The 25,316-nt window shown below is 46.2% G+C and overlaps 1 protein-coding gene across 2 annotated transcripts; it reads right to left on the bottom strand.

Moving 5' to 3' along the window:
• Window positions 1–504: 504 nt before the first annotated feature.
• Window positions 505–25,310, bottom strand: Wdr45b (WD repeat domain 45B). Of its 2 annotated transcripts, none has more exons than XM_021637390.2 (10): window positions 25,107–25,310; window positions 20,427–20,501; window positions 12,932–13,033; window positions 10,994–11,081; window positions 9,953–10,047; window positions 8,553–8,743; window positions 3,698–3,783; window positions 2,819–2,920; window positions 2,082–2,203; window positions 505–1,756 (listed from the first exon to the last, which is right to left on the bottom strand). In XM_021637390.2, exons 1-10 carry the CDS (start codon window positions 25,171–25,173, stop codon window positions 1,650–1,652), a joined length of 1,035 nt encoding a protein of 344 aa, XP_021493065.1. In that variant the 5' UTR covers window positions 25,174–25,310; the 3' UTR covers window positions 505–1,649. The 2 variants fall into 2 exon arrangements, with proteins under 2 accessions (XP_021493065.1, XP_021493066.1); XM_021637391.2 differs by lacking the exon at window positions 25,107–25,310 and adding an exon at window positions 20,095–20,214.
• Between the last annotated feature and the right edge of the window lie 6 nt (window positions 25,311–25,316).

Raw genomic sequence — 25,316 nt, 5'->3', positions numbered from 1 at the left:
TACCCCATCCATGGCACAGCCTCAGACCCGGTGTGCCGCCTGCCTGCCTCCCCAGTACCGAAGCACCGTTTGCACTGTGGGAAGACCCTGTCTTGGAGTGCCTGCTCCGGAACACAGCAAGCTCACTGAGACCGTCACACCTCCTGACCCCCAAACTGCAAAATATTAAACAAGCCAGTCTAACGTCAGGCCAAGTACATAGGTGAGTGTGCCTCAGCGTCTTCCCAAAGAGCAGCACGCCGGGGCGCCTGTGAAACCAGCAGCACAGAGCTGGTGCAGCAGGAGGCACTGACATTGACGGATCAGCAGCTATTGTCTGCACCTGCTCTCTGGCGGCCCTAAACTGCACAAACTCAGTTTCCCTTTTCAGCGTTTGTGCTGGTGAGGTACCCACAGAACAGGGCACTCTCCTGCCAACAGAACAGCTTACAGGGACCCCCAAACCCATTATGTACTCAGGAATGAGGACATTTTGTTTTATTACACAAGGCTCTGCTCTACAGATAGAATACAACAAAATTAGTCACTTTTATTTAAAAGAAAACAGTACAAACAAGTGTGCAAAATTAAGTTTCATGATTAAATACACATAAGGTAACATGCATACTTGACATCAAATCCACAGTTAGCTGAGTACAGGAGCATGAAGGGACTGGCAGAACTGAGAACCTGCTGCTGTGCACAATTTAAATGTTTGCAACCTGAAATCAAAACCGCAAAACTGAGATTCTTAGAAGATACATTAAAAAAGAAGGAAAAAAAAAAAAACAAAAAACTAAACATATAGCTCAGGTGGTACAGAACCCGGAATCTATAGTCCGCATCAGTACCAGGATGTGCCTGCCATCCCCAGTGTTAGTGTGTTCCCTGTGGATGCTGGGAGAGATGAGGCGGGCTAGACGCCACAGGCCAAGGCAGCCCCCTCCACACCGGTAGCTAGAGGCACGCGGACGCGGCGCTGAGAAGGCCCCAAAGTCAAAGAACGCTTTCTTCTGGGACTAATTTTAAAGTCTGTCTTACTCTGTTCCCTACAGGTAATGGGAAGTTCTGCTTTAACCCAAACTAAACAGGAGACCCTGCCCCTGCCCCTGCCCCCTGCAGCCCGAGGACTGAGCCTCAAGGAGGTGCCACAAGCATTCTGCTCTCTGGCAGAATGACTCACTCTAATGGCCCAAAGAGATCAGGGCACCCTAGTGTGTACTCTGTGGTGCTCCTCACGTGTGGCAGGGACCACTTTGCTGGGTGAGATGCTAGTGTTACCCTATGGAAATTGTATTGATGTAAGCCCTGGCACGCTCACTCCTACAAGCTTCCGCCGATTCGTGCTGGGATAGTCCCCAGGGACTGCAGGAGGCCTACAGGCATGAAAGTGGGACCACTAACGCTAACATCACAGTTGAATTAAAGGGTAGTGGCCAGCAATGGCACAAGACGCCCAGAGCCAGGGTGTGCAGACCGCGGTGATTCCTTTACTATGGGAATGAGAAGGCTTGATCAGGAAGGCAGACAACCACGTATGGCTTCAAGACCAAGGTCCTCGAGAGAGTCCTTGAGCCCCTCCCTGGCGGGCCTGGGGCACTGGCACCAGCCCCAGGAATCCAGAGGGCGCTGGGCGGTGGCATCAGCTGCACTCACAGGCACAGTCACAGTCACAGCTTGTCATCGGTCATCTCCAGGAATTGTGCACACACGTCCCGGACACACTCGCCCTTGGGACTGAACAGGAACTTGTAGTAGCTGCCATCTGCACAGATAGCTGGGAGAGAGACATCAATACACGATGGTTACCTTGCACAACAAAACCAAACGAGCCTCAAGAACTGATCACAGCTGGCCAGGAGGTCTCGCCCAGGCGCATGCTCATCCAGGGAGGGCTGGCTCCAGAAAACAGCCATCTTCATCCTCATGGTGCCCAGATCTGCTCTCACAGCAATGGGGAGCCTAGAGGGCAGGTACTGACAGCACCCTGACCGCTTGGCGGCTCTGAGTAGGACCCAACCCAGCCATGGAGGAAGAGAGGGATCATGGAGAGTGTGCAGGCTGGACCACACGCCGAGGTCCCCACAGGACAGGCCACTTACCAATGACTGCATTGGGCTCTGTTCCAAAGGCACAGATGCACGGAGAGCCCGAGGGAACCTGAAACTTGGAAAAACTCCACTTGGAGCTGAAGTATTTTGGAAGGAAACTGGCTGATGCCAAACTATAAGGACAAGAAGAAAAGAAAGTTACATTACACAAGTCACTGGCTTAATTCCAGAGTGCTGCTCAAGTCTTTAACAGTTTATGACAGTTTTTACTTTTAATTAATTGATACTATTTCATGTGTATGGGTGTTGCGCCTGCACATTTGTCTGTGCAACACATAAATGCCTGGTGCCCAGACAGGCCAGAAGAGGGCAACAGGTCCTCCTGACGCTAGTTGAGAGCTGTCCTCTGGGTACTGAGAATTAAGCCAGTCAGTGCTCTTAACTGATGAGCCATCTCTCCAGCTTATTTCTTATATAAAAATTCATGGTTTTTTTAGTAAGACAGCATGGCTCTCAGCACAGTAAGGGGCACAGGGCTCTCCTGCCATCAGACTAACCACCTAACAGCATGGCAGCGCTCAGAAGCCAAGCTGCCTAGAACCTGAGGTGATGACGCCCTGGGTGAGTGGGACAGTGGGTATGAGACCACTCTATATTCAGATTCAAACTACAAACACCAAATGAATGAGCTACGAAGGAGCTCACCAACACCACATCTGTCCTTGTTGGAAGTAGAGGTAACTCTCTAATTTTGGGCCATTCCCTACCACAACACTTGTGAAACCCACCTTGACTGTTTATTCCTTTTTGGATCTTCAGCTGCAAAAATGTGCACAGTGCCATGATCGCTGGACACACAGATCAGAGAGGCGTCCTGATTGAAGTTGATGCTGCAGAGGAACCAGACAGGGCTTGTGTCTGTGCAGACCTAGAGGGCCAGCATGCGAACTCGCCTGCCTTCTGCACAGCACACTAGCCTACACCCGTGTTTGCACTGCCATATTGAAAGCAGTGGCTAGAAGCATCCACTAGGGGCCGAGACCCAAGCCAAAATCCAGGGAACACGATGTTCACCGCCCCCCCCCCCAAAAAAAAAAAACCTGCTGATGCCTGTGTGCCAGTGAAAGGTGTGGGGCTTCCTGAGATGCTCTGCGTGCCAGTTTAGGAGGTCTGGGTGAGAAAGGCGCACAGTGCGGCTACCAAGTGTGTTGCAGCAGACAATGGCCATGTGCATTCTGTCTTGACAGCATGAATGTGGGAGAATGTGCTGAACCAGGACCCAGGCACACACAGTCCCCCAGATTTGGCTCGATACCCACAGGCTAGCAATAACCAGGGTGGTGCCAGGCTCTTGCTGTAGCCACGGTATGAAGTCCTGTCTGGCTAGGCTTTAGCGCTAAAGACACTGGGACCTCACAGACAAAATGTCCACTCGAAGCCAACTGGCTACAAGTACAGACAAATCAGCAAGGCCTCGACCATCAAACGCTACAGGGAAGTAAACTGGAACAGAAACAATAGACAAAATCTGGCCAACCGATCCCTGCTGGGACAGAAGTGTGCATCTTTGTGCACACTTCCCATAATTCAAAGTCAGCAATACAAAGTGAAACCCAGAACCTAGCAGCTCAGCCCTCCTCACCCCTGCACCAGAAGAAAGTTCTTACCAATAGATATTGGCGGCTTGAGATCCTCTTCGTAGCTCCTGGATTAAATGCCCTGATGAAGTATCAAATATTCTTATAAGGGTCCCCTTTGAAAAACAGTGAAGTGTTTCATTATCAACAATTTATAGCTCTTTCATTAGTCTGAAACCATTTATATTAAGAACCCATTGGCCCCAACAGCCCTTTTTTCTTTTCTTTTTCTCTCTCTTCTCTTTTTCTTTCTTCCCTTCCTTCCTTCTCTCTCTCTCTCTGTCTCTCTTTCTCTTTCTTCATTTTTGAGACAGGGTTTCTCTGAGCAGCCTCAGCTGTCCTGAACTCTGTAGACCAGGCTGACCTGGAACTCAGCAGTCCTCCCACACCCAGCTCAACAGCCCTTTCTTCCGTCACCCACATCACCTACATTTCAGCAAGTCTCCTGTCCGCCAGCTCAGGCACAGTGGAAGCGGGGTCAGAAGAAGTCTCCCTGTGGGGTGGCCCTGACTGCTCCCTGCCTGCCCGTTCCTCAAAGATCTGTTACTTGCTAGAGTGACACCACCCCAGACAGGAATCAAGAAGAGCATGAACCCATCCTCTCAGGAAATTAGGTAACACAAAATAAAAGGCCAGAAGATCCACATAAACTGCATCAACCTGAGGAAAAATTGTGCTCAAAAGACTTGAAACTTTAACAAAAGGTTTCTTAAAAGCAAAGACCCTTAGTCAGTTATGGTTCTGGGACAAACATGATGGTCAGTTTTGTGAAGCTGACCTGGCAACCTGGTACTATAAACCTAAGCCTGCAATCCGCTGAAACCGCTGGACCTCCCAAACACAATGCTGAGTCCTACAGTGACAAAGCTGCAAGTCTAACAAGATGAAGCCCACAGAAACTCTGGGAAAAAAAAAAAAAAAAAAAACGTTAGTTATTACAGACACCAGTGTCAAAACAGTATTCCTTTAAAATAAACTTGTTAAAAAAAAAAGCCAGGGGTGGTAGAGCATGTTTTTAATCCCAATACTTCGAAAGCAGAGGCAGGTAGATTTCTGAGTTTGAGGCCAGCCTGGTTACATAGTAAACACTTGTCTCAAACAAAAATGAAAACAAAAGCCCCAAACAAGAAGACCACCAGGGCAGCCAGAGCCCCACTCCTGCAGCCAAGGCTGATCCACCTGCCCTGGTTCAACTTTCCTGCTTCCAATTCCAAGTGCTAGCATTACAGATGTAAGCCACTAAGCCTGGCTATAGTTTCTAGACGTGTAATACAAATATTGCAAGCAACAGAAAGGCATATAAGAGGGTTTGTGACTGACAGAACAGAACAGCCTGACATTGGGTAAAATAAGCTCTCTTTTATACAGAGCTATACAGAGCATATTTCATAAGGAACAGGTGAATATCTCAGGGTTAGGGTGTGTATTTACTAAATATTTGTATCCATAAAAATGTTGGCGCTAGGCATGATGGTATAAAAGACACCAAGTTTACGGCATACCAGGTTATACTTAGTGAAACTCTCAAAAGAAAATAAAACAAAGCACCCACAGACTACTGAGCCGAATCATCCTAAGGTGGCACGGGGGTTCAGCTCAGGGGTGCAGTGGCTGCCTAGTGGCATAAGGCCTGAGTTCTATCTTTATCACTGAGGGGGAAAAAACACACTGGTAAATTTATAGGGCACTGCTGAGTTGAGAAAACAAAGTGGGAAAGAACACATATGTCCCCTATTTCTAGTGGATTCTGACCTGTATGTGTGTGTGAGTGTCCATCCATACCTGAATGTCAACAGGCCACAGGTCAATGGTAGCCATCTTATTTATTTTTATATATTTAAAAAAATTTTAAATTTATTCCCTTTAGATACTGATCATCCCTGTCTCCTCCCAGTCCTACCCTTCCTCCCTCTTCCCCCATCCTTCTCCCCGCGTCCTCAGAAAGGGACATCCTTCCTCCATAACCATCATTGTTTTTAACATTCTTTTCCTTTTGTGTACGCTGGTGTTTTGCCTGCACATATGTCTGTATGAAGGTGTTGGACCCCTGGAACAGGAGTTACTGACAGTTGTGAGCTGCCATGTGGGTTCTAGGAATTGAACCTGGGTTCTCTGGAACAGCAGCGAGTGCTCCTAACTGCTGAGCCATCTGTCCAGCCTTCTCAACCCTAATTTTTAAGACACGTTCTCTCCCTGAACCTGGGGCTCATCATTTTAGTTACAATGACTGGCCAGCAATCCCCAGTAAGGGGCTGGGGAACACTGTTCAGTTAGTCAAGTGCTTGTCCAAGGATGATCAGAGTTGGAGCTATAAAACCCATTTTTTAAAACTATATTTTTAAAGATTCATTTTTTAATATAGTATTCTGCCTGCATGTGAGCCTGCAGACCAGAAGGGGGTACCAGATCTCACTGTAGATTGTTAGAAGCCACCATGTCATTGCTGGGAAATTGAACTCAGAACCTTTGGAAGAGCAGCTAGTGCTCTTACCCTCTAAGCCTTCTCTCCAGCCTCCAAAATCTATTTTTAAGAGGCCAGAAATGAGCCAGACTTGGTGATACATATCTTTAATCCCAGCACTCAGGGAGGCAGTGGCTGTGAGTTAAAGGTCTACAGAGTGAGTCCAGGACAGTCAAGGCTACACAGAGAAACCCTGTCTCAAAAAAAAAAACAGACAAAAGCCAAAGGCCAGGAATGGCATACACTGAAATCCCAACACCCGGGATACAGAGACAGAGGGCTCTCGCTAGCTGCTCGGCACAGCCCACTTGGGGAGTTCCAGCCAGAGCAGAGCATCTCGTAGCACAAGGCTACTTGACCATCTAAAGCTGGCTTGTGGCCTTCACACATGGACCTGCACAGGCTCACACCTGCACACACACATGGACCTGCACAGGCTCACACCTGCACACACACAGGGGTAAGGTGCAGGGAGCTGAAAATGGAGCCTCTACGGAAAAGGATATGAAAGAACCCTCTGCCGAAGAACCACTCTACCCATGCCAGCTGCTCTGTTTTAGATCGGGGCTTGGGGAGGCTGGAGAGAAGACTTGGTGGTTGTGAGCACTGGCTGCTTTTCCAGAGGACCCGGGTACAATTCCCAGCATACACAGCAGGTGTCACACAACTGTCTGTAACTCTATTTCCAGGTTCTGTGGACATCAGGGATGCTTGTGATACACAGACATACAAGGAGACAAAACATCCATACTCATTAAAAAAGAAAAGAAAAGCCAGGCTGTGGTGGCACACACAGGACTCTGGGAGGCAGAGGCAGGTGGATCTCTGTGAATTCCAGGCCAGCCTAGTCTAAAAGGTGAGTTCCGGACAGCCAAGGCTACACAGAAAAATCGTGACTTGGGGAAAAAGAAAAGACAGAGTCTTATACATATCAGCCTGCTGAGATTTGTTCTCTTAATCTCCACCCCCTGAGTACTGGAATTACAGGTGAGCATCTGTATGGAGATCATTTTCAGGGATTTGTATGTTAGGCAAGCAACTGAGCTACACTTCCAGCTGGAAAATCCTATTTCTAAACTTCCATAAAACTGTAAAACTGTGCTTGTCTAGTCAGCTCATAAGCTCAGCAATCAGGAGGCTGAGGCAGAAAAATCACAACATCTTGGCCACTGTGGGCTACCTGTGGTTTTTTAATGTCACTCTGAAAAGCAGGGTTTGCAGATCCCTAGGTTTCCCAGGACAGGAAGCAGCTGGACTTGCTCACTCTCTGCTACTTGTCCATATACACTGCTCAGCAACAGCTAGACAGTGGAGCACAGCTGCTGCCGAGGCTCCCAGCTGAACCCACTCACAGACCACTGGCTTGTGGGCTCACTCCAACGAATAATTTCAGACTAAGTGATACTGTTTGTTGTTTTTGGTGTTTTGTTTTGTTTTTTGAAACAAGGTTTCTCTGTGTGTAGCCCTGGCTGTCTTGAAACTGGATTTGTAGACCAGGCTGGCCTCAAACTCAGAGATCTGACTGTGCCTCCTTGAATGCTGGGATTACAGGCATATGCCACTGGCCCAGGCTGTGGCCAGTGCAATGGTCTGTAAGCAAACATTTTGTAGCACAAACCCGGCAACCAGAACCTAGAACCCACATAAATGTAAAAAGGAATCAACTTCATGAGGTTATCCCTGCTCCCCCACATCGATGCCACTATCTCAAAGCCGGTATGCAGTTCCGGTTTTCACTTCAGACAAGAGAGAACATAACATGGCTGTGGGAGCTGGAATAAGCAGTGGCCCCCAAAGGCTCAAATGTGTGACTCCTTGGCCCTGGCTGTTGTTATCTGGGGAAATTATGGACTCTTTAGGAGACAGAACCCTGCCTCAGGAGATAGAGCACTGTGGGCGCTCTGAGAACAAACTGGCTAACCTCATTTAGTTTATTCTCTGGTTCAGGGTTGCAGCTGAAGATGTGACTTCTCAGCTTTCTGGTCAAGCTATCTGCTGCCATGCTCCCTGGGTTACTATGGACTTTCCCTCCGGAGTATAAATCAAGCTCTTCCATGGTTGCTCTGTGTTTTATCACAGCAACAAAAAAAATAATACAGTAGTCGAAGTACCAAATCTTAAGATGTGGTAGTTCAATGAGGAAGTATTCTTGGGCAGGTGTGAAAGACAGCTGTGAAGTGTCATCAAACAAAAGGTGTCCCTCTACATCCTTGAGTGGCCTTGAACTTAATGTCCTCTCCGTCTCAGTCTCCCAAGGGCTGGCATTACAGACACCAGGTCAGACTTCTATCTTTATCATGCCTGAACAACAAACTGGGTTGAAAAGAACAGGAAATAAAGCAGATGGGTGTGTGAAGGCCTGGCCTAGATCCCTGTCATAATTAGGTCAGACTGGCAGAGATGGCGGAGATGGCCTGCACTTACTTTTTCAGATGCAGTTGCAATTCTTGTTCCCTGCAGGTTGAGAGCAATACAGCTCAGGACACCCTCATGTGCAGGAATGTCCACTGGTGGTTTTTCGGTGCTGGCCAGGTCCACAAGTTGTACATGGCCAGTGTGAGTGCCGGGGAAGGCAAGAAGGGAGTTGTTACTGTTGGGACAGAGGACACAGAGGCCTGTGCAGAGACGGAGAAAATTGGTTGGGAGATCACAACTACCTGTGGAGCGCATTTACCTTGGAACTGTTGTCACTAAAAAGAGTATGAGAAAAGGGTATCAGGGCTGACACAGCTACTGCCCAGGAGACTGTTTATACCTGGGAACACTTGCTGAACAGTTTACTAGTGAACACATTTATCAGATGCCCGTCCTTCATAATACCAGCTGAGAAGACAAAAAAAAAAAAAATTACAAAACAGACCTGTAAATAGTAACCCAGACACAGCTCTCAAGGCCACGCTGGAAAAGTTGGAAAAGTCAGCTTTGCCTGTGTCTAAGTCATTCATAGCCTTCAAAGCACACAGGCTGAGAGGGAGAGTTAGATGAGGCAGAACAAAAGTCCTAAAGGACCAAAATTTTTTGTAGAGACTAGAAGGTTGCTGTTACATAATCTTAAGATTAACTTGAAAGTTTCAGCAATCATGGCAAAATGTACTGGCCTATGGATCACTGAAAAATAACGGAGAGTCCAAAAGAGATTTTTGATTCTTACTGGTCAAAACAAAAGGAACAACACAGAAAACAGAAACAACCAGTATGAAAATTAATGGTTCTCAGCAGGGAGTTATGAGCACAGCATCTGTAAAGGTCCCAGCACTCAGAGGGCAGAAATAAGCTGGAGGCCAGTCTGAGGCTGTTAGCTACTCTGGAAGCTGAGTCCCAAAGTTCAAGACTGGCCCGAGCAACCTCGTAAGACTTCATTAAAAAGAAAGGAAAGAAGAGAGAAAAAAGAAGGGAAAGATGGGAGGGATGAGTAATGTAATTTATAACACAAGGGGAAAAAACCCACTGTTTTCACAACAGTATGAGGATGACACTGAATACACAAATCAGCCATAAACAGCCTACACCAAAGAAAGGAAGAAAAGGCCAGTGTGGTAAGTGGTAGCTCAAAACTGCTGGGGAGGCTGGCAGCAGAGAAAGAACCCCGCAGACAGTGGTGAGGTGCTGCTTTAGAACTCGTACCCTGGGTGCTAAGGGAGCACAAGGCAGGCAGGGAAGCAAAAGCCAGCACTCCTTCAAAGTGCCCAAGTGTGTGCAGGACAGACCCACCCAAGTTCCACTGCTCAGATAAGGACCCAAACCTGGGGACAGGGCACCCAGGCCTTGCCTTTGTCCTCACATGAACCAATTTCCCACCGCTGCTCTTCCCCTGCAGACCTCACCTTTAGGGTTATAGCAGGTTTCAAAGACGTGCAACTGATGGGGATTGTGTGTGAATGTGAACACCTTAATCATCGAGTCCAAAACCACCACAATTCTGGAAAGAAAAATGCAATCAGAGTTCCTATCCCCAAAAGTAAAGCAAGCATTTTGTGATTTCTGTTCCCATTACTGAAACTCAAAACACAGAAAGGACATCATACAAAAGGGACTGGGCTTTTATTGTTTTGTTTTGTTTTGTTTTGTCAGGGTCTCACTTTGTAGCTTAGCCTCAAACTTACAGTTGTCCTCTTGCCCGATTACTGAGTGCTGAGACAGGGTCTCACATGGCTCAAACTGGCCTTGAGCTTGTTATACACTTGAGGGCGGCGCCTTCATTTCCCAAGTGTTGGAATTACAGGCGTGTACCGTCACTCCTGTCAGAGACAGGTCCCAATGTGGCCAAGAAGACTAAAGCACGAGGCTGAGCACAGCCGAGGGCTCACCACCTTGCAGAAGTCAGCCTCAAAGAGACCCGAGAGCTTAGAGAATCACCAAGAGATTAGCAAGGTGATACACATCGCAAAACATCCACTCATATTCTTAAATCACTTATATAATTAAGAAAGCTTTGTCAGGAGCAGGGGCACATGCCTGAAGTCCCTCCTGCCACTTGGGAAACTGAGGCAGAATAGCAAGACTTTAGGGCCAACTTAGGCTACTTAGTAAAACCCTGACTCAACAAACTAAAACAAAAACAGAACAAAACACCACCGAAGACGTTTTCAAATAGAAGATTAATTTGGGTCAAGCATCTGCATTATTAAGGCCTGCCTGGCACTGTGGTGCTGTACGTGGAGACCGGAGCATCCCCTGCCTACCCAGAATGTCCCTCTGAAGAATCTAGAAGCCAATCTAATTTCCAGCCTTCCTCAGGGGAGAAAGAGCAAGCTCTTCTTCCTGGCTGTGGGTCACAAGCTACAGTTACCGACATTTAACACACTATCCACTGGATCTACTTCCAAAGAAACGAAGCTCCCCCAGAAGAGAAGCCGCAAACGCACCTGTCTCTCCGCAGCTTGACGGCCTTGACCTCTGTGGAGAACTCGATCTCGATGACGGTCTTCTTCTTCAGGTCATCCCAGATCATCACTGCAACAGCAGAGCGCATATCACAGGCTGCCCGCAGGGCAACTGTACACAGCGCCTGAATGCGAGGCCAAGCAGCCCACAAGACGTGCCTGGCAATGGTGGGGTCCAGCCAAGCTGATAAGGTAGGTGGGGCTTACCCTGAGACCCTTCTCCTACCCACTGCACTCCACCCCTATGCAGCAGACACAGGTACAGTTTCTTAGGAAACCAACTGCCTTATGCACTTCAAGCACAGCCTCACCTGACTGCGCTAAAACTTGACTATAGCTGCCAAGTGTTTAAATGCCAGAGAGAAGCCTGTGTCAGACAATGAAAACTGGGGCTCGACACAGCTTCTGTGGCGAGTGCTGGCTGCTCCTCTCCAAGACACAAGTTCAGTGCGGAGCACCCATGCCTGGCAGCTCATGATCACTTACAACTCCAGGTCCAGGGAACTCAATATCCTCTTCTGGCCTTCTCCGACATCCATAAACATGCAGTGCACAGCAAACACATATACATACATACATACATACATACATACATACATACATACATAAAGCACTTGGGAGACAGAGACAGGTGAATCTAAGTCTGAGTCCAGCTTGGTCTAGAGAGTTTCCAGGACAGCCAGGGCTACACAGAGAAACCCTGTCTCAGGATTACAAAAAAGCCTGGGAAAGACTCACTGTTGAATACTGTCTAGCATGGCCCTTGAGGCCCTGGGTTCAGTTCCTACCACCATAAAGAAAGGGGGAGGGGAGGGAAGAAACAGGCAGAAGGAAAAGGCAGGCAGTAAACAGAAGGTCCAATAGGCCAAGGTCCTTGCCACTAAGTCTGATAACCTGAGTTCAATACCTGGAATCCACATGATGGGAAGAGAACCAATTCCTGAAACTTCTCTCTTCCCTATCACACACGTAAATAAATAATGTTTTAAATCTTTAAAAATAATGCGAGGTGGTTGGGAATAGAGCACCTCGGTTCAATTCCCAGTACCTCAAAGAAAACGAGAAGGGGCAAGATCTATCTCAGAGCTACACTACCTTTGTCTCTCATTTCTCTGCTCCTGATTCTACAGCAAAGGCAGAACTACAGTACAGGGCCAGCCTCACTTGAGTGCACAGAGAACGGTAAGCCCGGGACCCAGCATCACCTCCGCCTTTGCACATGAGTCCTTGGTAACAGAACCAGGGCCTAACAAATGCCAGCAGGCACTACACACCTGAGCTGCCCACCCATCCTCAAAACCCTTTCTATTTTGAGAGTTGCTATTTCAACTCTCTACCAGGCACTATCTTACTCTCCAAGTACACCCTCAATTTTCTCTACCATCCCCAAGGTATATCCCACTCCCTTCTCCAGCAACCTTCCATCTTCTCTGTACTTTCCCCTTCTTTCTAAGTCTCTTTCCCCTCACGCTTTCTTCCTTTAGGTAAGTTGTGTTCACTTCCTCCTCCCAACAAAAGCTAGATCACTAGCTCAGCTAAGGGCACGAAGTCTTCACCTCTCACCTGTAATCTCCTCTCACACATACCAACAATACTGTGCATGCACCCACAGCAAACCTGGCTCCTTGTTCTACGTCAGTGAGTCCATGGCTTTCAGCAGAGGAAAAATGTTTCCTACACCTTGTCTGACCCTGATCAAGACTCTCACCACACCAACTGACAGGTGAAGCACACCTTACTCATTAACAGTTGACAACCAGCCTTACCGTGGATCTGGACACTTTCTGGAAGCTTCTTTTCCAGGGTCAACACCTCCAGGGGCTAAGAGAGAGGCTCTCGTATCACTGCAGACACAAGACTCTCTACAAAGTTCAGGATACTATGTACATGACAAGGCTTTTAAAGACAGGACTACTGTACCTTTGTTGGGAGGGTACTTCGGTTTTTTTCCACCACCGACTAAAGCTAAGTAGTTACAGCGAAATAGCATTTCCACATGGCCAACTCCTCCTTCTAAAAATTCTGAAATGATAGTTTTAAAAAAGATAAGTTAAAATGTTACCTAATTTTTAAAAAGAGTAAACCTAAAACTCAGCATTTTATTATTTTATTTTATGTAATTACTTATTTTTGAGACAGGGTTGTAGCTTTTAGTCTTTTTTGTTTTTTGCTTTCTTTCGGCTACTTTGTGGGTTCTTCTAACAGTTTAACAGTATCTTCTCTGGCTCAACTGCCACCAACTGTCTTCTCACTCTGCTAGCCCAACTCACTGTCACTCTTATCTTCAGCCATACTTTGCTCAATCTCTTTTCTTCTCTCTGGCCACACTCAATCTTCTTTCTTCTTGAATCAACTGTCTTCTCTGACTCTACTCTTCTGTCTCCTGGATTCCACTCCTGCCTACTCCCCATTCCTACTTTTGCCTCCTCCTATTCTCCTTTCTGTCTCTGCTGGCTTTTTATATGCTCTCCTATTCGCAGAAGTCCAAGAGCCAACTGACAATGAAGGGTATAGGGTTATTTGAAGGGCCAGGCACATAAACTATTTCATGCTACACAGTTTATCACTGTGGTAGCCCTGGCAAGCTGGAACTCACTAAGTAAACCAGGCTGGCACAGAACTTACAGAGATGTGCCTGCCTCTCTGCCTTCTGAGTGCTAGCTAACATTAACTGTATGTACCAGCACCCCTAACCTAGTCAGCATTTCACTCTTAGATTATGTATGTGTACAGGTGCTCTGCTTGCATGAATATGTGCACCATGTGTGTGCCTAACGCGTAAGAAACCCTGTAACTGGAGGCACAGACAGCTGTGAGCTGCACGTGGTGCCAAGGGTTGATTCTTGGTCCTCAGAAAGGGCAGCAAGTGTTCTTGACTGCTGAGCCATCCCTTCAGACCCTAATATTTTAGTCTTTAACTTTTAATGTAATCTAAGCTATCTAGGTTTTTCAGGACAAGGTTTCTCTGTGTAACAGCCTAGCTATCCTGGAATTCTCTTCGTAGACAAGACTGGCCTAACTCTGCCTCCTGAGTGCTGGAATTAAAGGTGTACCTCGGCTAGCATTTTACTCTTTGTTTGCTTGCTTTTTGTTTCTCTGGGTAGCCCTGGCTGTCCTGGAACTCCCCCTGTAAATCCCGCTGGCCACGAGCTCAGAGAGAGCTGCCCGCCTCCCAAGTGCTGGAACTACAGGTGTGCACCAGCACTCCCAGGGCACTTTATTCCTAACCATCAATTTGTAACCAAATACCAAGAGAAGTAGAAATAGTGGCTGCTTTAGAAAACAAGTAGTGGGCTTTTCTGACTTCTCTTAGCTCTTGTCATTATGAGTAACAGTCTCTTGAAAGCTAAGCACAAACTTAAAAAACTAATTCCATAAAAAATGGAACAATACAGGGGCTGGAGAGATGGTTAAGTCAGCGATTAAGAGCACTGGCTGCTCTTCCAGGACCTAGATTCAATTCCCAGCATCCAGCATACACAACTATCTGTAATTCCACTTCTAGGGGATCCAATAACCTTACCCAGACATATATGCAGGCAAAGTGCCAATACACATAAATATTTTTTTAAAAAGTGAGGTGGGCGTGGTAATGTACACCTTTAATCCCAGGGCTTGGGAGGCAGAGGCAAGTTCAACTCTGTGAGTTCAAGGCCAGCCTGATCTACAAAGCAATTCCATGAAAACCAAGGCTACACAGAGAACTGCTGTCTTAGAAAAGTAAAAAGTGGAAAATACCTAAAATTACCTAAGTTCACACACAAACAATTGTGTGTGTTTGTTTAAAGATAGTGCCTAAAAAGAAAAAAAAAAAAAAAGAAAAAAAAGAAAAAAAAAAAGAGTGTCTTTACATAGCCACAGCTGTCTTGGAATTCACTATGTGGACCAGGTTGACCCAGAACTCAGAGATCCACCTGCTTCTGCCTCCTGAGTGCTAGGATTAAAGGCATGCACCACCATACCCAGCTCCCAATTTCATATTTTAAGATGCAGCAAGATCTGTAAATGAAGACACAAGCAGTTGTAGTCTGCACCTGTAATCCCAGTTCTCAGGAGGCTGAGGATGAGCATTAAGACAAGATGGCTCAGCTGGTAAAGAGCTTGCCCTGCAAACCTGACAATCTGAGTTTGATCCCCAGAACTGTATAAAACAGGACACACAAATCTTTCCTTACTTCAACATGCGTACCAAGGCAAGCATGTAGATGAAAACTTGTGTGTAAATTTAAACAATAAAAAGTAAAGAGCAAAAAGCTAGCCTTACTACATACAAACACTGTTTCAAAAGTAAATAAGCAGATAAATGAAAATATACTAAAAGCCCTAATGCAAAGGTCAGTTAGATGCTTCCTGTGTGGGGTGTGATAATTATTCCACCATTCGTTTACTAAGCATGTGATGTTCAGAACATTCCCAGGGCGAGGTCAACTTGGGGGAAGAATACCTACTCTACATGCACAAGACCTGGGTGGGTGGGTGGGCGGGTAGGTAGGCAGGCAGGCAGATAGATTTCCCATGTCTTCTGAGACAACAATAATAGATGTCCCACACTCTCTCAAGTAAAGTAACTGGCGACCTGGGGACAAACCCCCTTCTTCTGCAGGGACTCACGTACCTTAGCAGCACAGGTCTCTTTAGTCTTGTAGCAGACTGGAGTGCCTGGAACCACGGGGGAAAACACTACCAAGAAAGGAAGCAAGGTCTCTGGAACAGACTGACCTCTCTAGTCATAGCTTCCAAAAACAAGCTGAGGGTCCAAAAAAATCAGCTCTTTCAAGGTCTAGTTACAATCCCAGAAAGGTCTTACAGTTAATATTATCTGGATTGAAAAACAGCTTTTCTCAAAGATGAGTTAATTGCTCTCTGACACAGCAGCCTCAGGATAATTCAGGGTCTACTAAGAGGTGTCTACTGTGCACACTCAGATGGCTGCAATAGAGGTTTGAGGCAATGGCTTAGCGGGACAGTACTTGCCTTGAATGCACAAGCACCTAGGGTAAAGCCCTAGCACCAACAAATAGCTATAATGGGCTCTTCTCCGTGGGTTAGATGTGTGGCTTCCAAAATGGAACAGCCCACAGGTCTCTCTATCCTGTCAACACAAGAGGCCACTCATTTACTTAAACCTACTCACCATGCAACAGGACACAGCTGCTGGTGAACACTGACCCTTCAACCTTAGCATTCCTCAGCCATGATGGTGCACACCTTTGACCCCAGCACTCAGGGAAGTGGAGGTAGGCGGATTGATGTGAGTTTGAGGCCAGCCTGGTCTACAAAGTTCAGGACCTCACGCCCAGGGCTACAAAGAAAAACCCTGTCTTGGAGAAAAACAAAAAACAAAAAAACAACAAAAAAACAACAAAAACAAAAACAAACAAACAAAAAAAAAAACAACACCAAAATCCTGAAAACTTAACTTGTAGTAGTCCCTTTAGTCCCATACTCTAAGGCAGAGGCAGGTGGGTCTCTGTAAGTTCAAGGCCACCCTAGTCTACATAGCAACTTCCAGGACAGCCAGAGCTACTACATTAATAGAGAGACTCTGTCTCAAAATAAAATAAATAAAAATAAATAAGAAAAAAGAATTCATCAACCCTGCTTCTCAGTATGTACCCAAAAGGGCTGAAAACAAAGCATCTGACTGTGTTCACAATCCTAACCCTGTTCACAAGACCCAAGAATTAGCTCAAACGTTCACTAACGGACACGCACACAATGAAACTGTCTTTTGGCATAGCTGCAGCACAAGTGGACCTTTGAGGGCTGCTGCTAAGTGAGATAAAGCAGTCACAACAAGGCCAGAACAGGAAGCCTCTAAGAAATCAAGTCAGACAGAGGTGTAGTTACCAGGAAGGAGGAAGAAGAATTCTGCTCTTTCTAGATGAAAAAGTTAAATTTCTGTTGTTAAACAGATCTCTTGAACAACACCTATGTGTACACTTAAAAAAAAAAAAAACTAATTCACTAAGTTTTAGAGTCTTTACTCATGATACAAACAAAACGTTCTACTTAAAAACTGCTTAGACCCAGGGTAACAGCAGAGTGACTATCTCCTCTATGCTGGCTCAATTAGTTTTAGAAACAAAGCAAGTAGCAACAATCTGAGAATTATCAAGATATAACCAGTGCATTCTTTAGTCTCTGTTCGAATGGGAGAAAGTTTAATACTGTGTGACCTTAAACTCACTGTTACCCTTACTAATGCAGACCTCTCCGCGTAACGTGTTCAACCTCTCCACACCAAATCATTCAGTAACACATGACCATCTAACGGTGAAATAACTGTTGCTGAGTGCAAGACAGCGCAGTGACTCAGACTAGAGCTTCAAAACCACAAAAGTATTTACATAAAGGAAATACTGAAAATTTCACTAAAGGCTGGTAGGGAGATCTTTTGAAACACTTTTATTTGTTTTATATTTTAATGTTTTGAGACAGGCTCTCATACTGAAGTAGCCCAGCTGTCCTGGAACTTATTATGAAGCTCAGGAAGCTCAAACTCAGAGCAATCCTCCAGCCTCAGCCTCTCAAGTGCTTCAAATATAGGCATGAACCATCACATGCAACCTAAAAGTATTAATGTTTTACAATTTTGTTAGCAGTTATTTTCTTCCTTATGCCTTTTCAAAAACAAAATATCCTAAATGCAGTATTTAATTAAAAAGTAAAGGGGCTAGGGAAATTTGAGTTGAATCCCCAGCACCTATGTTAAAAATACAGGTGTCATGAGGGAGAAAGGTCTCATTAAAAATAAATAAATCAAATAAAAATAGAAAGAACAAACTAACAAGGTGGACAGCAACTGAGAAGCACCACCTGAGGCTGACCTCTGGCCTCACAAGCGCGTAAGTGCTTGTTCACTACTGTGTGCACACAGAGAGAAAGAAAACGTAAAAAGGTCAGACATCTGCTTTTCCCTTCATGACTACTTCTGGCTGACAGATCCAATTCAGAACATCAATGTCAAGTTCTAAATTGACCTAAGACCTTAGATCTAAGAGTTAAAACAAGAGGCCTAGCGAAGTTGACATAGGCCTGCTTGAAGCAGGAGGATCAAAGTTCAAGGCCAGCCTACACTACATACTCAGGAGTTTTGAGACACCCACGTCTACACTGTGAGACCTTGGCTAATAAATGAATAAACAGACAAATAGGATTGAAGGTATAGCTTTGTGAAGACAGTGATGCTTAGTATGTGATTTCAGTCTCCAAACCCCCAAATGGCCTCTGGGCTTTTCTTTTTGGCAGGAGTGGGGAGTCAGGGTCAGGGAGAAGAGCTTCACAGGCCAATTCAAGAAAGCAGCAAAAGGCAAGGTTAAAGGCTTTTGTAGGACAGGCAGAACAATCTAAGCAAGTTGAGGAAGAGGAGTCCTTGTCACAGAAGATCTCCTGTCATTCCAGTAAGACAGATGAGCAGCACACAGCTTCATACAGCGACAGAGTGCTTGTCCTAGTCTCATCTCAGCTTCTGACCTGTATAACTCATCTCCTAACTTTGCTATTTTTATTGAGTTATTTTTTTTTTAATGGAAAATCTAATTTCTCATCGTAAAAACGATCTCTTGTTGTGCTTTCATGGACAGAGACATGCACTCTCCCTTGAGGGGCCATGGCATCTCTCTTCAGGCCTTTTGACACTTGTACTGCAGGCACACACAGCTGTAGAGGCGGGACATAGCCAAGGAAATTGCTATTCTAACGAAGGGCATTCAGCACTACCTATCCTTGGTTTTTCTTAATTAGAAACTGCTGAATCATAGGTGATGTGGGTGAATTTAAAAAGGGCTGTTGAGCCAGGCGTGGTAGTACACTCCTATAATCCCAGCACTCAGGGAGGCAGAGGCAGGTGGATCTCTGTGAGTTCAAGGCCAGCCTGGTCTACAAAGTGAGTCTAGGGCAGCCAAGGCTGCACAGACAAACCCTGTCTCGAAAAACCAACACCACCACCCCCCAAAAAAAGAAAAAACTGTCTTAGTGTCTTTTCCCCAAGTTTCTTAGTTGAAATCCTTTAAGTACAGTTGTTATACAACCAGTTTATGTATATAAAACGAACACACACTTCCAAACTAAAAAAAGGTTCTTCAAACTGAAACTTTTCCAGGTTACAAACAGCGCAGTCCACGACTGTCTAAGCTACGACACAACAAACCGCTTTCGCTTGTATACTAATAACTCAGAGCACTGTGATTAAAAGCCTGCACCATCACACCAGGCTTGGTGCTGTGCTAGACAGGGCCTCCCTGTATAGCTACAACTCACCATTCTCCTGCCTCAGCCTCCAGAGCATTGAATACAGACATGTGTGACCTCAGCTGAAACAGTTCTGGAATCAGAAAATTTAAAACCCAACTTTGGGGAGAACGGGATTACTATTGTTCACTTTCAATGGTTCATCTGAAGTCTGTTCATTTATTTTTAGTGCTTTACTATTCCAGCAGGTAAAACCAGCAACTGCCAAGTGTTGAGGAAAAAATAAATAAGAGAAACTAAGCTGGGAAAAAAACAAACAAACAAACAAAAAAAACCCCTACTTATAAATACCAATCAGAGGAATGAAAAGTACAATTATTTTACTTACCTGTACAATTTCTGGTTCCAGTTTTGAAAATTTATATTTTATGAAAACACAGTTTGGAGAGCTAAAAAGATGGTTTAGCAACTGAGAGCACTGGCTGCTCTTCCCAAAGACCCAGGTTCAATAATTCCTAACGGACACGTGATAACTCACTACTGTCTAGAATTCTGGTTCTAGGGGATCTGATGCCCTCCTCTGGCCTCTTGTGCACCAGGATGCATGAAGTACACAGACATTTACATGCAGGGAAAACACTTTTTAATATTTAGAAATTAAAAAAAAAAAAAACATGGACCACGACACTGAAATAAGCTGGAAGAATTAGAATTTATCATAATAAACAAAATTTTCTTTTTTCCATTCTGTTGTGTCATGACAGCGTGTGTGGCCTTGAGCTCACAATCCTCCCGCCTCGGCTTGCAGAGCGCCAAGATCAGGACGCCAAGGTTCCAGATGTGCACCACAGTACTCAGCTATTAGCGCTCTGTAAGCGCTGGACACTCACCAGTTTATTTAGGAGTCCCACACACCAATTCAACCCATGATCTGATTTTTCTAGTTCAGTAAAAGTGTGAAAGTGCCCTGTATTCAAGGCACCTGTTCTTCCGAGAAGAAGTAGCAGGGACTGCAGATGTAAAGGGGAAGCATGACAATTTATTAAAAACGCAGCTTGGCCACATCTGTTTCCAAACACAGACAACACAAGTAACGCCTGTTAAGACAGGCAGTCCTGCCCTAGTTTACCAAGGGTCAAACTCTGCTTACTTCTCAGTTAAGCCCCTGTCTCTAGACGGAGCTAATAAGGGGGCAATCAGGAAATGACCATCATTCTCTTACCTTGCTTTTCTTTTTCTTTGAGTGGATCGGTGTTATAGACTCGGAATCCATTCTCCATTCCACATGCAAAACACCCTAAAGCAAGAAATATGAAAGAGACATGCTAATCCCCACTGCTGCCTACAGCCCAGGGAAACCTGTCACACGTTCAAACCATGTAAGCTGTGTACTAAAGGCAAAACTACACAGATGTACTTCAGATTGCCATTTGACATGCAGTTTCCCCGCTGGAGGACCCTTTTCTGGCCCTCCTGTGGACCACGTTCTGCCAGACTCTCAACAGCCTCCTAGAACACAGTGCTGGAGTACTGTGTCAGGTCCTGGACTGGCAGTGACAACACTGACGTATGAGGGAGGATTCGGAAGTACACAATCCTGGTCAGTGTGAATACACAGGATCAAGGGATGTGCAGCATGCTGGGAAAGGGGACGGGGGTCATGGACTCTCAACTAGGGAAGGAGACAAAAGGCTGAGCTTTTCCACCTGCAGAGTAATCCCTGGAAGGCAGTCCTGAGGCCCCTGCGGCCCTTCTCGACCAGCTCTGGCCTCCCCCTCACCTCTACAGCCAGGGTTTGTTTTCTCAGTCTTCCAAGCAGGAAAGAGCCTCCCGAGCCACACTCAAAACCACAGAAAGAGACCCAAAGACTAGGACAGCTGTGTACTGGAGACCAACTTTTAAATCAGCTCTTGTGTTCTAAAATGTACTTTGTATGGCCTGGAATTGGAAATTTTCAAGTGCTTAGTTATAAAACTGTGCTATCTTATAACATCCTCTAAGTTACTGGAATCATGTAATCCAGGAAAAAGAAAAAAGGACGGAAGAAAGGAGGAGAAAATGAGAACAGATGAAGAGAATGTGGACATCTAGATGCCAATAATCTACAGAATCAGGAAAAACAAACAAAACAGCATAGTAAGATCCACACACAGCAGCCAGAAGCGCACTGGGCTGTAGAACTGAGAACTCTTGAGTGTGGGCAGACAGGAAGGAATACAAGCACACCAGAAACTGAACATATGCTCACAATGCCGTCTAGTAAATGCAGTGGCACTTATAATCACGGGGGGGGGTCCCCAAAATGCCACCACTGGTAAAACAGTTAAATAAATCGTGACATATTCCAACAAAGAAACATTATGCAATGATGAAAAGGGTTTACCACCAAACTAACCAATACAACAAAACAAAACAAAAAATCCTCATTGAAAATACAAAACAAAACCCAGCAATGAGTCTGGAGAGATGGCTCAGACATAAAGTAATTTCAGCAACTTAAAACTACAGGTAGCTGGGCAGCGGTGGTGCACACTTGTAACTCAGGTGGATCTCTGTGAGTTCGAGGCCAGCCCGGTGTGCAGAGCAAGTTCTAGGACAGCCAGGCCTATACAGAAAAACCAAAAAAGAAAATAAATAAGTAAAATTATAGACACATATACTTTAACTTTTAAAATTTATTTTTATTTATGTGTCTGTGTGCCTGTATGTATCTGTATGCAGTGCCTGGAGAAGAAGGAAGAGGGTATCAGACCCCTTGGAGCTGGAGGACTGTAAACCACGTGACACAGGTACTGGAAACCAGACCCCCATTCTCTGAAAGAACCACTCAATCATCCTTCCAATCCCTGCAAATGTACTTAACAGGGATTCCTGTTGTTATGGAGGTGTCAGCAGTAAAAATGCTTGCTGTGCAGGCATGAGAACTAAGTCCAAGTCCCCAGTACCTACATAAAAGCCATACAGGCCCACATACCTACAACCCTGTCATTGAGGGGCAGTGACATCTTGGACCCCAGCAGCCAGAGACACCCACTAGCCGGCATGTTAACTGGAGGCAAGTTCCAGGTTCCGGGAGAGACCCTGTCTCAAGAGATGAAAGAGCAGAACCGACAGGAGAACACACCTGTTGCCTGCCTTGGCCTCCACCATGGGTGTGCTTACATGTGTACCTGCACACATTGTCATACACAAGCATTCCAGCACACATAAACACACCCACACACAAAGTGATTTCTAAATCCAATTTGTAACAAGTATTTGAAACACTAAGAACATCCAGTCAGTGGTGGCAAATGCCTTTTATCCCAGCACCTGGGAAGCAGAGGCAGGAGGATCTCTATGAGTTCAAGGCCAACCTGGTATACAGAGCAAGTTCCAGGCCAGCCAGGGCTACATGGAGAAACCCTGTCTCAAAATAAAAACAAGGGGGCTGAAGAGATAGCTCAGAGGTTAAGAGCATTGGCTTCTCTTCCAGAGGTTGAGTTCAATTCCCAGCAACCATATGGTGGCTCACAACCATCTATAGTGAGATCTGGTGCCCTTTTCCGACCTGCAGGTGTACATGCAGACAGAACAGTGTATACATAATAAAAATAAATTGAAAAAAAAGCAAAAAACATCAAGAGTAAATCTAAAATAACCAAATTGTGACTGACTCAAGTGCTTGATGTGAGCTCATATTGTAAGGCTTAAGCGTAGCCAAAAACCTTGGTATTAAAGTTGATTTCCTTTTGAGACAAAGTCTCATGTAGACCAAGATCCTTGGAACTCCTGATCCTCTTGCCTCCACACTCCCAGTTAAGGGAAATGCTAGTAGGTGCACACTCTTCTCCCTGAGCTACACCCCTGTGAAGGTCTGAGTTAGAGTGGCCCCCATTGGCTCACAATTTTGAGTACTTGTGCCTAGTTGGAGAAACTGTTTTGGAAGGATTCGGAGGTATGGCCTTGTTAGACAAGGTGTGTTACTGGGGGCATGCTCTGAGTTCCCCAGCACTCACACCATTCCCGTCTCTGTCTCGTGTGTGGACCAGATGTAAGCTCTCAGCTACGGCTCCAGTGCCTGCCTGCTTCCCCACTGCCATGATGGTCATGGCCTCTAATGCTATGACACTGTAGGGTCCCATTAAACCCAATGAGTTGGTCATGGTGGCTCAAAGCTATTCTTTCTTTCTCCTTCCTTCTCTCTTTCCTTCATTTGCTCTTTCTCTTTGGTATTTGGGGCCAGAGTTTCTCTGCGTAGCCCTGACTGTCTTGTAACTCATCCTGTAGACCAGGCTAGCTTCAAACTCAAGAGATGTGTCCTTTTCTGCCTCTCAAGTGCTAGTGAGGATTAGCGGTGGCACCACCTCACCTGGCTAAAAGGAATTGTATAACTATTAATTCTGTAAAAGGTTTAATTACCAAAATTTATTTAAAAATCTACTGATCTCCTGCTCTTGAAAATTCAGAATGTTTAGTCATGATGCCCACCACCCATCTCACCCCTAACATGTTAATGCTAAATGTGTTCCTTCACAGTCTCCACAATGGGACCAAGCCTGACACTGCAGTTACCAGGCTGGGAATCCCATGCTGGCTCAAGGCCACCATACTTGACTATAACTGCTCTCATCTGAGATCTGTCTGTGCCTTCAAATGACAATAATAATTTTGCCCATCTCCAATCTAAAGCAAAGCTTTATACACTTGTCACAGGATATGCACATTTTCTCCTTTTACTTGGCTTTACTTTAGAAATATCACAGCTATACTATAGGTTTTGATTGTACTGAATGCATCCTTCAAACCGCAGTTGCCTAGCACTTTATATATGCAGATGAGATATACAATAGCACTAGCGACTAAAAGGTATTTAATTTTTGTATCCTAGCACCTCAAAATAAACTCCCTAAAATATCCTGAAAGGGACGGATGGTGTGGTGCTGCAGGAGGACCAGTGGAGTTTTAAGGCGGCCACAGTCTGCAGAGCGAAATCTCAAAATCAGAACAGCTGGGTGCGGAGGTGGAAGGAGACAGATGTCAGAGTTCCAGGCCAGCCAACAACAAAATTCAAGTCCATTTTTCTGAGACAGGAAATCACACACTTGCTTAAGTTCCCTCAAAATCATATATATGAAAGCTAAGATGCTAAAACTCTTAGAAGATTTTACTCTTTTCTTCTTCCTGGTGTGTGTGGGGGGAGTAGAAAAGGGAAGTTAGCTGGGTGTGGTAACACCATCCTTTAATCCCAGCACTCCCGGAGGCAGATGCGGCGGTTCTGAGTTCAAGGCCGACCTAGTCAACAGAGTAAATTCCAGAACAGCCAGGAATACACAGAAAAACCATGTCGAGGAAAACAAAAATTAAAATAGAATAGAAAGAAGAATCTGACATCTGGGACAGAGGGTACAAACCACACCAAAGGAGGTCCCCGCCCATATCGTGGAGCACAGCACGTAGTGTCAAGAACCCCAAGACTCCAACCTCCGAAAAGGCCAATCATCTAAACCCTTTAATTCTCCTGAACAGAAGAAAACACTAGAGGGGAGCGCAGGGTGTACGGCCAGGACCCGCATCGAGGCGAAGAGCTACACTTCACCAAGGTGCCAGCCCACAAGGACCACGACAAGCTTCTCCCGGACTACGGCTAGGCCACCCGACGGCAACGAAAACGCCTGAGACCCTCACGCCCTGCAGTGCGTCTGCGGGCTCTCGGCACCCAGCAGAAGGCGAGACAGCGCGCGCGGGAGGGTGGGGTGCGGCCACGCGGCGGGCGCCCGGGCTGGAAGGGAGCGGGTCTCCCGCAGGCGCCGCCGGGGCGAGCCCGCGACCCCGGGGCGGGACGAGGTCTCGGGGCCCTGCCGTCGCGGCAGCGCCGGTGCCCCGGAAGGGCTGCGGTTCCGCCGCACGGCCGGGGCCTCACCGTGGTCCTGGTTGAAGCCGGCATACAGCAGCCCGTTGCCGTGGGGGTTACACGGCAGGAGGTTCATGACGCCGTCGTGGAGACCGCCGCTCCTCAGCACCGCATACCGCTCAAAGCCAGACGACCTACCCCGTCGCGCGGCGCTAGGGCCGCCGAGGCCGGAAGCGACGGTCCTGCGGGCTTGCGTCGTACGTGTGTCGTCATGGCGCG

Source organism: Meriones unguiculatus, chromosome 7 (assembly GCF_030254825.1).
Source record: "Meriones unguiculatus strain TT.TT164.6M chromosome 7, Bangor_MerUng_6.1, whole genome shotgun sequence".
NCBI lineage: Eukaryota > Metazoa > Chordata > Mammalia > Rodentia > Muridae > Meriones > Meriones unguiculatus.
This window is presented reverse-complemented; position numbering and strand designations above follow the sequence as displayed.